This window comes from Bos grunniens, chromosome 2 (genome assembly GCF_055505025.1).
Source record: "Bos grunniens cultivar Pamir isolate PY7600 chromosome 2, Bosgru_T2T1.0, whole genome shotgun sequence".
Lineage (NCBI taxonomy): Eukaryota > Metazoa > Chordata > Mammalia > Artiodactyla > Bovidae > Bos > Bos grunniens.
Genome location: NC_141166.1, coordinates 57,291,500 through 57,309,806, shown reverse-complemented (window position 1 = coordinate 57,309,806; position 18,307 = coordinate 57,291,500). Strand labels below are relative to the sequence as shown.

General features: G+C 41.7%; 2 protein-coding genes across 13 annotated transcripts in view; one reads left to right on the top strand and one right to left on the bottom strand.

Annotated features, from left to right (window-relative positions):
- The window catches only part of GLS (glutaminase), a 90,215-nt gene extending 86,412 nt beyond the window's left edge, over positions 1–3,803 (top strand). For 7 of the 8 annotated variants that reach the window (XR_015144770.1, XR_015144773.1, XM_086348762.1 and 4 more), the window contains one exon: positions 1,152–3,803. Coding sequence is in view for 5 of the 8 variants with exons in the window: in XM_086348762.1 (XP_086204888.1) it covers positions 1,152–1,308 (157 nt within the window). In the remaining 3 variants the exon portion in view is untranslated. The remainder of the gene's footprint in view (positions 1–1,151) is intronic. The other variant, XR_015144776.1, reaches the window with a different exon arrangement.
- A 2,619-nt stretch (positions 3,804–6,422) lies between these two features.
- STAT1 (signal transducer and activator of transcription 1) overlaps positions 6,423–18,307 on the bottom strand; it is a 38,905-nt gene continuing 27,020 nt past the window's right edge. For 2 of the 5 annotated variants that reach the window (XM_086348739.1, XM_086348713.1), the window contains 7 exons: positions 17,503–17,552; positions 16,706–16,800; positions 15,482–15,627; positions 13,789–13,974; positions 12,501–12,576; positions 11,515–11,614; positions 6,423–7,463 (listed from right to left, as the gene is read on the bottom strand). In XM_086348739.1, the coding sequence (XP_086204865.1) occupies positions 7,449–7,463; positions 11,515–11,614; positions 12,501–12,576; positions 13,789–13,974; positions 15,482–15,627; positions 16,706–16,800; positions 17,503–17,552 (668 nt within the window). In that variant the 3' untranslated portion in view covers positions 6,423–7,448. Of the gene's footprint in view, positions 7,464–11,514; positions 11,615–12,496; positions 12,577–13,788; positions 13,975–15,481; positions 15,628–16,705; positions 16,801–17,502; positions 17,553–18,307 lie in introns of those variants that run through there. The other 3 variants (XM_086348748.1, XM_086348723.1, XM_086348730.1) reach the window with 2 other exon arrangements.

Genomic DNA, 18,307 nt, shown 5'->3' with positions numbered 1-18,307 from the left:
CCTGTTTCAGGTCACTGACTCCCTAACTTAATGAGGGCTAACGTAGAAGTAAAAGGCAACTTAATTCAGCAGTTCTTTTGAGAAGCACGTTTGTGTTAAATGTTACTTACATATAAAAGGTTACTTACCTGATTTTAAAAATGAAGAACAGGCTCCCAAACTATTCAAAAATATTTTTAAATGAGATTACTTAAAAAACTTTTAGTTCCACATTGGGACCCCACTGAGAAGGTAAAAGGTTAAGAACAAAGAAAGAAGGAAAAGCAGAAGCTTGTGAGAAAAAATGGAATCAGAGAGCCTACCAGCCACGGAGAAGTTAAGTGACATAATAGTAGGGAGAGGATGGAAGAGAAACTTAATAGTTTGTGAGGAACTAGGGAGGTAATTATCATGCTCTGTCATTTACTTGGGTTGTCACAGTTATACAGTGTTGACTCCTCTTCCAAAAGGCTAATTAGCTGATGAACCACTGCTGGCAGCTCTTCGTTTCTCATCTTCAGTAGTCTTCATCTATAGGACTCGAAAGAGCACAGCCCAGAGAAGCACACTTCCTGTGGAAAGAGTAGCTCTTCTGGTTGTAGAGTGGGTCCAATTGAGTCCCTAAAGTCCCATCCTTACCACAGATGATGAAATGTCAGTTCCTCTGAGGCCAGTCTTGTTCCTCCAATGTATATTTGAGCTCTAATAAGACCATGGTTATTTCCAGACTTTGTGGAGATTCACTGTGATTTTACATTGACAGGAACACAAATTTTCTGTCAAAGGCTAGGGTGATGGATGTTACACAGCTGAGTTTTCTTTGAACATTGGATTTAAAGAGTGATCCCTTAGGCTTTTCATGAAGGTAAAATTCAGGAATAGTAGAGGAATCTCTCTTACCTGTCAACACTAGAATTTCCCCTCCATAAACACTTAGTATGAACAAGACCATTTTGCAGAAGATGGTTTTTCTCTTCCTCCCCATATCCCAACTTGCTTGGAGATCACTTTTTGGATTATAAATCTCTTTCTGCATTTTTTTCAATATTACTTGTAATACTGTGTAAATAGCTAAATTTGAATGGCCCTTTAACCTGCATTTAAAATCTAAGATTATCATCTTTGTACAGAAATTCCCTAATGACCCTGTCTGTGCCGTGCTACTTGTTTAGGTGGAATAACACTCCCATGGACGAAGCGCTGCACTTTGGGCACCACGACGTATTTAAAATCCTGCAGGAATACCAAGTCCAGTACACGCCTCAAGGAGATTCCGACAACGGAAAGGAGAATCAAACGGTCCATAAGAATCTCGATGGACTGTTATAATAGTCTTAAGCCCAAGATTTAAATCACTTACCTATGTAATTGTGGAAAATGATTATGAAGAACGTGTGTATTCCTATCTGGTAGTGATGTATATTTTACATTGGTCATTTCAGTGTTACTGGAGTTTCTTCATTGTGCACACAGGACAAATCTGATCTCTTTGGGAAAAAATAGAAATAAAACAATCTCCCTCCATAATGTGAGCAATCTTTACCTCGTGCATTGTATAATTTGATGTAAAAGATACATTTATCAATGCTAGCTTTACTATGTGGTCTTCATGATTTTTGTGTATTTTGTGAATTTTACAGTTTATGGTGATGATCTGCTGATATGCATTTATAAATTAAACTCTATTGTACAGTCTGTCCAAATGGGTCAAGGCTACCTTTAGACAGTGTAATTTTCATGACTTCAAATACAGATTTAGTTTGAGTGAACAACTATATGCACTTATGGTTATGTGTTTAAAATGTCTCCCATCACCCTAGCTTCATGATGTGACTCTAAAAATTATAATAGTTAACAACTGTTAGTAGGATAGACCAATTCTAATTAGACTTTATCAGGGAATCTGTTTAAGGTATGTTTGGTGACCAAAACGTTATGTGTGAATGTAGTTAAAATATTTTGGAAAGAATTTCCTTTTTCTACATCCCCTTAGACCAGCTTCTTTTCCCAGACATTTAGCTCTTTGCCTCTTTCCTTTAGCTGGGAAAGTGGGTGCTGGCATACTATGCAGTTTTCATGTTTTCCACAATAAAACAGAAAATGCCTCCTGTATTTGGCATCCGAGCTGTAACTATGCCATTTGTCTACAGGAGTTGAACCAGAGACAGATTACTAAGCTAAATACAAATTATTCCAATTCGTCAGCCAATAAAAGGAAGGGATGTGCTCCGACAGCTCTTTAACAAGATATTTTTCACCTTTCAGGATAAATTCAGACATGTTCTAAGCTACCAAAGTTATTATGAAGGTATGGGAACTGCTACAAATAACATTTGTTTTAAAACCTGTCATTAAAAGTCTGCATCAAGGTATCTATTCTGTTTAGGGGATCACTAGATCGTTCCCATTTTCTCCTGATTTTCTACTGTATATTTTTGGTGGACTTTACAGTATAATAATAAGAAAAGGCTATTTCATTTTAAATCAAAATCCATCATTTGTCCTGGGGAGGAACTGCACATATACATTATCCTGTCATACCTCAGAGGTATAAAAGGGTATGTTAATGAGGATTTCTGAAATTAAACACACACACACACAAATGGACTTCTCTGAAGCTGTATTTAGTGAAATGAGCAGAGTCCTCAGCTACATGAATGCTGGCTGTTATGTTAATATAATAAATTCCTTTTTCTTCCCCTTTCTGTCAGCACACACTGCTGCTTCCAGGCTTTATCATGCCCAGTGGTTCCTATTCCCACTCAAGCAGCCTCCAGGTGTTTGAATTACTGCTCCCAGTCTAAATCAGTAACTTCTGCCATTGTCCCTTATTGCCTAGGCAGCACCTCGGTAGGTGGAACATGGTGGGTGTTCCTTGATGGAGCTGCATCAGGCACGAAGCCATTCTCAAGTCTGTGCTTCTGTGTGGAGTATGGTGGGTGGGCGTTCCTACCCCATGGGTCTATCAGACATGTAGATAGGTAGTATTTGTAAAATGCTGCAGAGGAACAGCATTATTCCCAAAGATATCATGGGGTAGACACTCTGTAATTGAAATGATTTGAAATAATTGCTCCAACAGCAGCCTGCTCTGTGTGATTTAAATGAAACATTAAGATAGTTCAGTTATGTGACGAAGACTGCCAATGATTTTGAGCATTTTTGTTCTGTTACTTGGGAACAAAGCATTTTCATCTTTTCTCAGATCAAAACTATTCTGTGCAATCTTTGTTGTTTAGTTAAATGTGCCCTTATTTACACATGATGTTATTTATGACTGTAGGCTGGGTCTTGCTCTGGCTATTTGCTATTGGCTGGTAATAATAATGAACACATTTGACTGAAATACTTTCAACTGTGCTGTTAACTGCTGCCATCACTATGCTCCAAAGATCTTTTTATTCTGGCTTTAGGATCATATGTGCTTTTTCGGTACCACAGAGCTCTATATGGTGGTGTTTCTTTAAAGCTTTGTATACACTGTTGTTTTTGCTGGTCTCCATTCTAATGATCTCATATCTGAGTGTCATGTGCTGTACCCCACTGCTGCCCATCCTGCCCTTTAGCTGCAGAACTGGATCAGCTATTGACCATTTGATGCTGTTATCTGCCTGGCAGGAACTGAATGACCTAATGCTGGATTTAGATTCTTTCTGGGGATTGTACAGCTATGAATGTATTTGCTTCCAGAACCTCCCAAAGTGAATCTAATCTTAAAACTGTAAGTTGTAAGTATTCTGAAATTGAAAAATATTTATTTTAATTGAAATCAGGTAGTGTTGCTTTTTACAGCTTAATAAATACACGTATCAAAAAACCAAAAATGATTCTTTTAAAAAAAAGGTTTTCTCTTACATCACTGGGTTGGGAACTCCACTGAACATAGGAACTACATATAGGCATTTTTCATGCCTCCTATGGACCCAGGTACTATGCCAGTAGTAGTTACTGCAGAAACTACTGCAGTAGAGTTACTGCAACGATTAGGATGAAAATTCTGTAAGCACTTCATCCCTGAAGGTGAGAAGACCCACAGGCATGTTTCTAGTCCTCTTAGAAGCTAACACTATCCTTTCACAGGAGGTGCTCAGTAAATATTTGCTACATTGAAATCTTTCACTAGGAGGGTTTGAACCTCTTTTAATGAAAAGAGAGGGTATTTTCACAAATGTCTTGCTGTGTATTGGGGGAACTGAACTCAGTGCTGCCACACTGGGGTCTACCTGGTCCATCCATGTATGGAATGGCATTCACTCCCAGAGCCAGAAAACCCTGGTTCAGGGTCACATGGTCTTCTAACCACAGAGAAGGTACATAAACACCACAAATGCCATGGCTGTCCATTTTCAACAATCAAAGTTGTTTGTCACAAAGTAATCTGCTTTGCTTGCTATAACAGTCAAACAGTTTGTCTATATTAGGGACATTTTACAACTAGAAGAGACATCCAAAATCTCTACTCACCCTTTCTTGGATGAATGCCATTACTTTGAAATTATGTATATTTTTGTATAACCTTTAAATTATTCATAACTTTTGGCTATGTTTGCTTCACAAAAGCTTTCTTAAGTTTTAATAGGTAAGATGTTTGTACTAGATACACGATCCAGTATCTCAGACCATCATAAGTTCCACAAAACCAGAGATCTTTGTCTGGTTTACTTTGCCAATTTAGTTTCCCAAACATCTAGAATAGTGCCTAGGCCATGGCAGGTGCTCAACATATATCTGGTGAACTAATAAATGAATCTTACTAAGCAGAAGCCACTTAAGTAAACACCCCTTACTCTGGGCACAGCATCTTAAAGTACCAGAGCTTTCAAAACCATTTCTGGTTTTTTCTTGGGATAGTCAGATGTGAAAGGAGTGCTTTGTTCAATTAAGACCTAATATTCCATTTCAGCTTACAGACAACAAATAGACTTCCATCATTTAATACTATTTACTGCCACTTCAGAGAACACTTTCCTGAAAAGGGAGAAATTTGTCCTAAGTGGTACATAAAGGTTCTGTGCTTATAAAACATCATACCAGAAATACTCTTAAAACACACAAACATCCCTTTACCAGGATCTACTCAGTGACTTCTTATAATGATCAAATACATAGAAATACAAACATAACCAGCTAGGCAGGGCATTTATCTATTGTACTTCATTCCCTGGAGAAATACACTCTTGATGTTTATTATGAAAAAACTTGATATTTCCTAGATACAAGTACTGCAGACAGGGAGATGAGAATGGTCATATTTGCTATGAGGCCAGAATTCAAGCTTATACCACCATTCCCTGATAGCTCAAACAACAGTTGAATCTAACCTGCCCATTTACATCTAACCTAGTGATTCTTCTATTATACTGTTTTTTTTCCCCCAGCACTCAATGCCTTTTAAGAGGGTCACAGCTTTCTGGCTTAGAGCATCTTTGGAGAAAAAAAAATGGCAGCTTTTTGTGTGGGTGCAATAACTTCTCAGGAAGTAATACCTCACCTCATCAAGGAGGTGTAGGTTTTAGATGCTGCTATGAAGACAATAGTCACATTTTACATGTATTTTAAAATTAAAAACACATTATAGCAGTATTGAAATTCATTTTAAAATACCAAATTATTTCTGCACTTGGAGGCAGCTATGGTGGTCACCAAGACCAAAGGATTTTCATTTGTTTATGGTACTCATTATGACTTCTCTCAGTAATGTTTCTTCTCTCATCTCCTCCACTAACCTACCTTAATCAGGGTAAGAGAAGGCAACACTTAGGAAAACGATATTGATCTTATTTAAAAATAAGGAGTGACATTTTTATGTTTAAACATAAGATGAGAAAAACATCAAACCTACAGACAATGCCAGGAATGTTTAAAATCTTTACACCAGATATTATTTATAACAGACTATAAGTTTAATACTTTAAAAAAGTAAACAAAATCTCTGGACGTGCAGGAAAATGAAACTATGCCAAAGCATTTTTAGAGGGCAAAAATATACCAAATAGCTAAATAGCAGGAATTACAAACACCTTTTTAAACTGCTGTCTTCTTTGTTCCTTTATCATTTTAATTTAAAAAGTCAATGCAAACTCAGGTTCATGTCAATCATCTTATGTAAAAACTGAGAGGAGGTTTTAATTTGTTTAATAAAGTACCGTGTGCGTATTATATTTAATGTAATACACATACTTTAAAATAGATCTCAAGAAAACTTTATCCCCACCAGAAAAATACAGTATTTACATAAAAATATGATTGCGGTGGTGATAGCAGAAAAATATGATTCAGCTGCAGACAGCTGTTTGTGAAAGTTATCTAGAAGACCTCTATCAAACCTACTCCCCAAACCACTTCTGTGTATGTCAGTGCTAGGGAAGGGGCAAGGTAAGAAACACAACACTTCACAAAACATCATCCAGTCCAAAACAGATCTAGAAAAAGCACAAGAGAGATAGTGGAACCATCTGTAATGTATTTGTGAGAGATACACATTTGCCAGTGAAAATTACCCAATTCTCAAGGCAGTTACACAGGATGAGTTTTCAAATTATTGGATTCTCATAATCTCCACTTAATGATTTGTCAATTACTAGTTTTTCTTCTCAATTTTAAAATTTTTACTAAACAATAAAGACAAGTGAACCCACTTATGAAACATGCATTAAATTTCTGAGTTTGTTTACATCTACAATTAATTTCAACTTTTTGAAAAAATAATAGGATTTGCCTTAAGAGAGCTGTTAATAGTTTGGCTCCCTTGATAGAACTGTGAAGACAGTTTCATTTACTAACTTCAATTTCATGATGAAGGCAGAATATATTCAACTTTGGTATTAAAGCTGAAATGGAAGATACTACTCATGAATTTGTAAAGTTTACTTCCTTCTATTGATATTAGCCAGCATCATAAAGCCATACCAAAAGCTAATTCTCCCAAGAAAGAGAATCTTTAGTTTTCAATGGCCAGTGTGGAAAATATAATAACACACATAACTTTTATCCTCTGCCCAGATACAGGACAGCTTTGCACTATTTCACAGGCAAGCCACTGGCAAACTTGAGGCTATATTTAAAGCAGAGAGAACAAATAAGAATAACCATGTGATCTATCCAACCACCTGTAACAATCGGGCCCTGACTATGCATAGCATCTACTACATGCTGCTAAATGTCTCACCTTTCCTAAAGGACTCTCATTCTAGTCCTGATGATTTTGGTGTACCAGGATGTTTTTCATCTAAACCCTCTATGTGGAGAAGGCCTTTCAATTTTACCTTCAATAAGATGCATGAAGCCCTTCAGAGTAACAGATGTTTCTGAATTAGGGAAAAATCCACTTGCTATCAACAGGTTGCAGCAAATTTCTTGGCCTTTCTTTAGATTCCCTAGAAACACAGGATGTGAGGGAACACAGTAGCAGAAGGGAATCACAGGTGGGAAGGAAAAATGTCTCCAGAGAAGATGAGAAAATTCATGCTCTAGACCGCATTCATCTGTAAGAGAGAAAATGTAATGACATTACTACACTGGTCCTGTAAAACGCAGACTCATAGCTAACATTCCTTGTGTGTCCTACAGTAGAAAGACATCCCCCAGCAAAAAACCACCATGGGATTAGAGGGCCTGCAGCATGTGCTATCCGTTTTCCTAGCCTAATCGAGACCTTTTATACCACCTAAGCTGATGGATTATTACTCTGCAGCCTACCGGCTTAATTCTGTCAATTCATCCAGGCTGAATAAAGCTTTCTGCTGTTGGGCAAGTCTGGGGACTGAGCAATGGCAAATCTGCTCATGCAAAACAAGGGTGAAGCAGTGCTGAGCTGCACGCCAGAGGGAGAGACGAACCTGGGGAAAATGATGTATTTTCCTTAAAGGCCACTCAGTAGGAATAACAGATGAAGGAGTTTCAGGTACTGGCTAGACAAGCAGAAGGCTTAGGAACTCCTCCCCTAGCCGTGCCTCTGGCCCAGCTGCCTCCAATAGGGCCGTTCCTAGACCCAGAACTGCTCATCCACAGGACACAGCCTGAAACAAACATCCCCCCTCACGTCTATGCTGGGCCCTCCCCTTACTCCAGGTGCTCTCAACCGGGGTGATTCTGTCCTCCGGCAACACCTGGAGACATTCTGCATTGGCATGACTGGGTGTGGGGGTGTGGGCTACTGACATCTAGTGAAGAGAGGCCACGAATGCTGCTATCCATTCTGCAATGCACAGGACAGCCCCACCCAGGGAATCATTCACCAACCCCCCCACCAAAACACCAACAGCAACACAGCTCTAGACTACATGCCCCTTGAAAACAGTCCTTTTTTTTTTTTTTTTTAATCCCAAGTAGTCAATAGTGGGTGGTACATTGTGGGTTCCTAGGAAAATATTTTGGATTGAAAAGCACAATGAAGTTTTTGCCCCTATGTTTCAATCTGGCTGAGAGTAAAAATATGTAAAGACGGTGGTCTTTGGAGAGACAGAGAGAAAGCAAGTGGGCATGGATCCAAATCCTGTTACTGTGTCTTACTAGCTGTGTGATCAAGCCATGTTCCTTCACCTCCAAATCCCAAGCTCCTCATCTATTTGAAGAAGAGTCCCTAACAGACTTGTTGTTGAAAGGGTTAAATTATACAGCATATATAGAATACTTAGTATGTGCTATGTGCTTAGTCATGTCTGACTCTGTAATCCCATGAGCTGTAGCCCACCAGGCTCCTCTGTCCATGGGGATTCTCCAGGCAAGAATACTGGAGTGAGTTGCCATGTCCTCCTCCAGGGGATCTTCCCAACCCAGGGATCGAACCCAGGTCTCCCGCTTTGTGGGCAGATTCTTTACCAGCTGAGCTACCAGGGAAGCCCAAGAATACTGGAATGGGTAGTCTATTCCTTCTCCAGGGGATCTTCCCAACCCAGGTGTCAAACCAGGATCTGTTGCATTGCAGGTGGATTCTTTACCATCTGAGCCACCAGGGAAGCCCAGAAGAATGCTTAGTATAGTCAATGGAAAATAGCAGACAATTAATAAATGTTCCTACTAATATCAGCATTGCCCAAAGGCCTCCAGGAGAGGAGCCTGGTTCTCATGAAGTCCTGGAGGGAAAAATTTACTGTACAGGAAAGCCAGACTAAACAAATACTGCAGTCAGGCTACAGAGAACACTGGTGCTCTGTCTCAGGAGGCTGCAGTCCTCCGGCTCTGGAGCAGCACCAGGCGTCAGCTCCAGTGCCTGCTGCTCCAGAGAGACAACCCCCAGACACACCCGAACACCAGCCAGCTCCATGAAAGGTCTATTTCAGAGCATACGCCCTAACTCCAAGACTGGACACTAGAAGGAAATCAGGCCATGGCGGAGGACAATTTGGGACAGACAAGGTGGAGTCCAGCCAATTTGGAGACAGAATCTAACTTTTATTTTGTCTCACCAGTGCTGTGCCCATATTAGAGCCTGTTTTAGCTCTTAAATCTTCCATGGGTTTAATCCGGAGATTTGTATGTGTGCGTATGTGCAAAAATAGATTTTATTCTACAAATGAAATGAACAAAATCACCTGGAATAGAATGGATGGCTCCTGGGCAGGGGGAGAGGGGATCCAGAGCCATAAAACCATTTCCTAGTATTTATTTAAAGTAAATAGCTCCCACTGTTATTATTCCCAGAGCACAGAGAAGCAGAGAAAGCAGTCATGCTGCATGCACAGATGGAGGGGACTAATCCATCTTATTTTCTCAAGGTCACAGGGGATAATGGTGTGACAGAGGTGGAGTGCAGATTTCCAAATAACAAACACAAGCCTCTCCCCCAAAGGTTACGCTGCCTTCATCTTAATAAACCAGAATAGCACACACTCAGTGTCAAGTGCAAACAGCTTCCCTGGGGTCCAGGTTTTAAATGAATCAGAGATGAGCTTTCTAGGTGAGGGGGTCTCAGGAGAGTAGACAAGAACATGCAGTCCAGAGGCACCCCAGGGGGATTCAAATATTCATTCCCTCATTTACTGACTACCTGATCTTAGGCAAATTTGTTAATTTTGGAGAAACTTTTTGTTTACATCTGTAAAGTAGGAAAAATAATAATATCTAACTCAGAAGATCGGTGTGAGGACTAAGTTACTACCAGTAGCATGCCCGGTACACAGAAAGAGCTTAACAAGTGTCACCTATTAATAGTGATGAAGACCATGATGATGCAACCTGCTCGGGAACAACAAACAAACACACGGTTGCTGGGTTCTGTCCATTGGTCTTACAATTTCTGAACAGGGCTTTACAGTTATTCCAGTTTTGTGCTGGGCTCACAGAGCACTTCAGAGCAGAGTGGGGAGCTACATTCCAACAGAGAATGCAACCTTATACATGTAAAAGTTTCGTTTTTCATTTGCTAATAGAACTATTTTGCTATTACACTACCTAAGCATTTTTCCAAGTAATTTTTTTTTCAGCCTCAACAATCAGGAGGGTGTAAGAAAGCACAGTCTCTAAAGATTTTAGCCCATACTTCTGCAAGTGAGGGAAAAAGATAAGGTTACATGCCAGAAACTTGAGTCTAAACAGATACTACTGATGACACACAAATGCCTTCCCTGAACTCAAGGATTTGTGACCCTGAACGTCGGAAGATGGCACCCTCTCAACCGGCATCTGCTCCCTCCTCCGCTTAATGCAGTCTGTGCCAGGACCACCCTCCCCCTCACCACCCCCCAACCCCCGATCCCTGGCCTGGGGCACACAGCGATAAAGACAGACTGGGGATGACTCAGATTTTTTTTTTTTTAATTAAGAAAATTTTAAAAAATGAACTGGAATAGCTTCATGTGGAAAAGAGCTTAAAATTAAACAGCATCAGGAAACATCCAGCCAATAAAAAAATAAAATTTTTAAGAGATAAGATTTCAGATTTCAGGCAGACAATACTCGTTGACACTCTGAAAAACATTCTCCCAAAGAAAGAATCACTCTTTTGGTGGACAGCCCGGTTCTTATCCTTATACTGACAATCATGACAGTATTTCATTTATAGTATTCATGACTGTATTTCATTCCTTGAACTTTTGACTCTTGACAAGCCCTTCCCAGCTCCAGGTGTGAGCGGCACAAGTTAGCTCTCAAACATAAAGCAGGTGAAAGTGTTTCGTTGTGGCTCGCCAAATCTCTACAAAGATTGCAACTACCAAGCGTTAGTCTCCCTTCCTAAAAATAACACCTCTTCACTCAGACACAGGGCTGAAACAACAGGCCAAAGGAAAACATTTTCTTATCAGGAAAATCTTAGTTCCTTTATATATGAGATTTCTACATGGATAACTTTAAAAGGCAGAGGGTGAATTTTTAAATGTTTGAAATATTATTTTGGGGAAGGTGCTGAATTCCAGAAATAAAGATCTTGGTGACAATGTAGGTTGTTTAAACACAGCAGGCTCCAAGTTGTCACAGCTTATCTAGAAAACATCCTTCTGGGCCCCTTCCGAGAGCTCACAGACAGGCCCAGGGTTGGCCAAGCGCCTTGGCCTCGGAGAGCCAACACTGAGATCGTCCCTGCGTGCTGGTACTCACCATATCGAATTCTACAGAGCCCACCATCCGAGACACCTCGTCAAACTCCTCAGGAGACATGGGAAGAAGGTTGTCTGTGGTCTGAAGTCGAGAAGGGTGACTAAAATGGGGGAGAAAGAAACAGGAAATGTTGACATCTAAATTGTGGAAGCAGTACCACCAGCTTGGCCATTTCATCTCTGGCCTGTGTCATCACTTCAGTTTTTTATTTCAAGAGAAGTATGTGCACTTGTAAGATACATTTGAAAAAGCAAGGATCTCAAGAGGTTCATGTCCCCAGCCCGGCCCCTCATGAAGCACGTTGGACTCTGGATATGTGAGCGAGAAATAGCCAGTCTGGGTCCTGTACCGCTTCTGCCTGGGTAAACCTGGGTGCGAGCGTGTGCAGCGTGTCGCCTACCCTGGCCCAAGAAGCGCCAGAGGAAATGTCTGGGGAGTCCCTCATCCCTACCTTGAGGTTTGTATGCAGATAAAGCTGCTCCAGAGGGTTTTTACATGAAGGCTACATCCATTCACCCCAAGACAGTGCTGCAGGCCAAATAACTGACAATGACTTTTCCAAAATTTTTTCTACCTTTTACAAAATGAAACAACAAAATAAAAGCAAGCGGACAAAAAAAAAAGGTATCTCAATCATTACTTTGGCCTTTTCTACATTAAAAAGAACTGCTTTCCCACTCTCATCAATTTTTGTTCATTTTATTTACACTCTTTCAAAATATCAGTTTGGGGAGAACTTATATACCTTAAATACAACCTTGTTTTGGGTTTGTTTGTTTTTGTTTTTGTTTTTAATAAAGGCAGTGAAACGCTGACAGGGAGTGACACAAAATCTCTAATTAGGATCTCTCCAACAAGTCCAACTGTGGTGATGACAGCAACAATTACAATGGAAAAGCAAAGAACAAGCATCTTCAACAGGCCCCAGCCAGGACAGGGGGCTTGTTTGAGGATGTTAAACATGCCACTCTTCTGTGTTCACTTACACTTCAGACACAGAAATCAATTCAGTCTTGATGTATCCTGTTCCTTTAGGGCCATCAAGTTCCATAGGCTCTGGGGCTAGAAGCAAACACATCGTGGACACTTTCCGTTAGCAGATATCACACAAGAACAATCAACTGCAACGTCCCTGCTGGCTCAGTGGTAAAGACCCCTGAGGATCCCACATGGTGAGGAGCAACTAAGCCCATGCGCCACAACTAATAAGCCTGTGCTCTAGAGCCTGGGAGCCGCAACTACTGAGCCCACGCACCCTAGAGCCCATGCTATGCAAAAAGAGAAGCCACCACAATGAGAAGACCATGCGTTGCAACTGGAGAAAAGCCTGAGCAGCAGCAAAGACCCAGCACAGCCAAAAATAAATTAAAAAAAAGAACAATCAACTTTTTCTTTGATCAAGACTGGATTTGTTTTCCTTGACAGTCAGCTAAGATTCCCTGCCTGCGTCACCTGAAATTGTGGTATGGATGCAGAAACAACGAGAAGAAAAGGGGAGGTACGTTCTTCTGTGCTGAACATAGACAAGATGGGAGAGACGTTTCTTTCCAAGGCCCGAAGTCCTACAGAAGTTGCATCTGGTTTATGGTCCTGGCCTGGCTGGTGTCATAGACACATCAGTCAAGGTGAGCTGCGGGCATCTTCTCCCCAAGTAATTGTGTTAATACTCAAATAACTGATCCTGAGAAACCATTAACTCTGTTGGCATGTTCTAAAGCAGGTGAGTCTAATTTCCCCTTTCTCAAATACAGTCGAGGGAAGACTGAGCAGTGGAAGACCTGTGTGCCAAGCCTAGACCTGCTCTCAGTGAGGAGGAGACCTAGTAACTCACTGGGTCACTGTGCAGGGACCACTTCTCTTCACCCAGGCCTCCGCTTGCTCAATTTCAGGTATGGGTTGACATAAATCAAGTGACCATCAAAGGTCCTTTTATCCCTTCCACTCAGAAAAAGTAAAAAATGTAACAAACACAGAAGACCAGAAATGGACTTTTCCAACACCCCTAAAATGAAAAATCATTTGCTCCTTTCTAACTCTCTGTATCAGGCCAAACAATGTAGCACGTGTCAACTGTACTATGTTTTGAAGGCCTACTTTTACCAATTCAAAAGGAGGGGGTGCCCTGTACTTACAAGAAGGCAAGGGCAGTGTGGAGGAGTAGGATTAAAGCCTGTCTGCAAACCTCTGGACAAGATGAAGGGAGAACATGACCATGGCGAAAACTAGGCTGTGCTATGACTCAGCAGGCAACTCCTGTGCACTCTCCTCACTTACCTTCCTTTGGCCGGGAGTAGTATTTTCCAAAGGCATGGTCTTTATCAATATTTGGATACAGAAACTTCAGGGGATTCTCTGGAATATTTTCAGCAGCCATGACTTTATAATTACGAATAATGTCAGGAAAAGTAACCGCAGAAAGTTCTTTCTTTGTGTAGGGTTCAACCGCGTGGAAGTAAGGTTCTAAAAGGAAGAAAAGTCAAGTGAGTCCCATGGAATAGCCCAGAACAACAGAGGAAAGAAACAAAACACTGCAGAGTTTATGGATTTAACAGAACCTGGTAAGAACTAAACATAATCTAGGAGTTTCATCACAGCGTGTGTAACTGATTCATTTCTAAATAAATTAACCTTTCATTAAGACAGGAAAAACAAAGGCCATCATCACTCTCAATAACATTGCATTTGTCATTATTTGCTTAGATTTGTAAATCTAGTCAAAAAAATTTTACTAGACACCCATAAAATAACTAATTACTACTTGGGTCTTCTTGGCTCAAGCCACAGATTAGGTTAACAGAAAAGCTCACTTTCTTTTCATATTGAAAAATGAAAATAAACAATGACAATACAAGGAAAACTTTTTAAACAAACCAAAAATGGACCCTATTTGCTATCTTTTTCTATAATTCTGAATGCAAAATCACCCAAACTTTAATTTGCTCCTAGTCTTAGTTCCAGACTTCACTGAATTCCTGCTTCCTAACTGTTTCAGGATCTCACTTTGGGGCTCATATTCCAGAGGTCAGGTGCTCTAGGGACTCTGCTCCTGAACTTCAGACCAAAGCTGGTGCTGCCCGGCTAAGACTGCCCAGTTGTCAGCGGTGTGCATCTCTGCCCGCTTTGCTAGCTCCATCTCTCCGCAAAGCTCCAGAAAGAACCACCAGGGGAGAAGCAGAAAAGGCAGGCTCTGCCCCTACTGTCCCCCTCCCTGGGCTCTACTCCAGGCTCTCTTGTTTTTCACCAGAAAAAAAAATACATAGAACTAGAAAAGCATCCCATCTTATCGCATCTTCTAACTGAAAGCAGAAGTCACTGGAATAGTTCAGTTTTCCCTCCAATCCTTCAAACAGAGCAAACTAGAAGTAACAGGAAAAAGTCACCAGTTTGTCTTTAACCTTTTTTCATCTCCACCAAAACATGTTTCTTATTCCCCAGAAACCTGTTTTGTATACTTAGGTTTTCGAAACTGTTTTGCCATGGGTGAACTGCATCAGATAGAAACCCAAGATAGACCCCATATAAACGTGCGCATGCTCTGTCTGAAGGCAGGGTGGAGAACCAGTCCCAGGACCCCCTCAAACAACCAGCCCTCATCCTAGCACATCCACACGTGATTCCCCTCAGTGGGTCTGGAAGCTTATGCCTGCACACGATGGGTTTCCTCCCAACAACTAGCTGCCAGTCATAGGGACTCACATTCTTCACCTACAGGTATCAAACCTGAACAAGAGGAAAGAATGTGACCTTGTCTTTTAAACAACCATTATGTGCACAACAGGTTCCATGCAAAGAGTCCCACAAACTCTTGGGTATGCAATAAATTCCTATTAGGGAAGCTCAACTGGGGTGGGCTACAGGAGCTGCAATTTTATGTCACAGGCTCATTATTTGTATGAGCTGATCTGCAGTAGAGGAAGGGCTTGCACCTGTGGGTCGAATGGGGGTGTGTGCAGGAACCCTGGCTTACCACCTCCATTTTGGGACCGTTCCACCCACGTGAACGTGATCGCCCCTTCCCGGCAGCTCTCGCTGAAGCGCAGCAGGAACGTCCCAGGCTGTTGGTCCTTCAGCAGGGCTCGCTCTCGCTCCTTGCTAATAAAGCCCACGATACACCTGGATGCGGAAAGGGATCAACGGAGGCACTCTGAGGTTCGGTCATGATTCTATAATTTTCCTGCTCATTTACCAACCAAGATGACTACAAAGTGACACAAGAACACAGGATAAAAATGTATCGACTATTTTAGATGCTTTAAAACTATTTCATTGACACTTCAGGAATCATTTCAGTCATACGTATATATGCTTAACTCCCCCAAAAGCTCATTAACCTGGTGCCAACAGATGATCAATAAATACTTTCTGGATTAATGAGCCTTTCATTTTCACTTGGTGATTGAAAATGTCTGAATTTATTTATCTTTTACAGTGAAGAGGAAGGCTCCGACGATCCATTTTCATATTCTTAACTTCTGACCAAGTTAAGAATCTCTTTGCTGAAATCTCAACTGACCCTGGGAATAAATTAGAAACAATTTACTGAGTTGGGCTTCCCTGGTGGCTCAGTTGGTAAAGAACTGCCTGCAATGGAGAAGACGCATGTTCGATCCCTGGGTCAAAAAGCCCTCTAGAGAAGGGAATAACAACCCACTCCAGTGTTCTTGCCTGGGAAACACCATGGACAGAGGAGTCTGGTGGGCTACAGTCTATGGGGTCATAAAGAGTCAGACACAACTGAGCGACTAACACTTTAAACTTACTGTGTTAAAAACAGCTTTTTCTTCCTTACTGGGAGGCAATAAAGAAGATGCTCAAGAAATTTTTGTACAATGAATGCATGCATAGCACTCAGGGTTTTTAAACTCAGCTTTGAAAATGGGGATATGTGTATACCCGTGGCTGATTCATGTTGAGGTTTGACAGAAAACAGAATTCTGTAAAGCAATTATCCTTCAATAAAACATTAATTAATTAAAAAATACATATATGTTTATTATGGAAGTATAAGTTTAATCTTATGAGGGCCCACTAATGAATCCCTGAAGGGATAGCCTGTAAGCGTGTTTCAGTGGGATGCTCACAAGTCTCACCAAATAATGAAGTCTGTCTTGGTCAGGACTATCTCTGCCTTGCAGTAACGGAGTCTGTGCTCAACATATGCTTCAAAAATACATCTATCTGTGGTCCTTACCCATCATTCCAGAGAGCAAGCAGGTGTTTTTTAATGAGTTCAAGGATGCTTTCGATCCAAAGCCAGAACGGAAAATTTTTATCATTTATATTTTCCTGCCAAGTAAATAGATGCACACATTAGAAACCAAGAAATCCCAAACTCTGACTTCTCCTGTCTCCTCCTACCCTTGGGTTTTAGTTTGCAAAGACTGCCCAGCTGCCAAAGCTAGCATTGTCTCCTACAGAGCCGTCCCTCCCCTTCTTATCGGCTTTCAGACACCCAGCTCTCCACATCCTGAGCCAGACTCTGCTTCCCTCTCCAAACATTAGTGACCTAGCCAGGGCATGACCCCCTGGGTGATCACAGTGGCTTCCCACTGCTGAACTCCAGTAGCTTGAGCTTGTCAGCACTGTCTGGTGACCCTCACGGGGTCGATTACCACCCCCCTGAACTGGGCCCCTGCTTGAGTAGGCTCGGGGACGGTCATCTGGCCCATGGGCTGTCCACACCAGCACAGAGCACACGTTACTCACGGACGGGGCTAACATGCTGCCAAGCCAGGGCCCAGTGTGAGCAAACAGAGGACTCATTTCGGATGTGAGAGAATGTTATCACACAGACAGGTGCTTCCTGTCAGACTCACACTTGGAGCCTAACCTTCGCGCTGAAGGAAAGTAAACAACTTGTCCTAGGGGTTCCATGGGCTAGAGGAACCTGCCAAAGCAAGCATGGCGCAGCCAGCACCTTGTTGAGAAATCCAAGAACCCTACAGAGAGCAGAAAGCACTCAGAGTGTAAATCCGAGACAGCACCCACCTTACAGAACCTTGTCCATGGAATCAGACCATCGGGGCCGGCGTTGGGGCCTAAACAAATAAAAACAAGGTTTTTCAGGAACTGGGAATCAATTCTGAAGCTTTGGCTGGGCTGATGGCTCTTGTATTTGCTCTCAAAGAGCCAACACTCAACCAAGGCAGGGTGGATGTACACGGTCAGGAGTCTCAGATCCTAACTGCCTGTGCTTTCTGGAGAAGCCTAGGGTGGTCCCTCCTTGTGCAATGGCACTTGCCGTCCTCCCTCTCCTTTCTTACCAGGCTCCTCTCCCAGTGACCCTGCAGTTTTTTTTTCAAGTGCAAACTAAGACCAAGAATCACTTGCAGGTGATCGATTTAACTGACACAACTTTATAGGCTTATTTTAGATATTAATTAGGTATTTCCCTCAGCCCTCCTCCAAATCAGGCTCAGGGAGGCAAATCAAAAGGCAAGTGAGAGAAATGAAAGGGGAAGGAAGCCTAGGGGTCACCTCCTACACAAACCAAAGCAGCTGAGCCATGAGAAGTGGTGAGACTGACACCGCTCTTCACAGAGAATCGCAGATAAGCCATTACAGGCAGGAAGGGTATCTGTCTTAACTCTCAGCAAACAAGGGATGGAATAAGGTGACTTCTTACTTTTTCCAAAATGCACAAGACCCCCACTGTGACAGCTACATGGCCAAGAGAGGGCACTGCTGAGAGCTATCCAGGTTAGGAAAAGTCTACTGATGCCTGCAGGACATGCAGCTCTGCTGTATAGAAAGCAAATCTGGAAAAAAAGCCATCTGTGGATTTAGAAAAAAA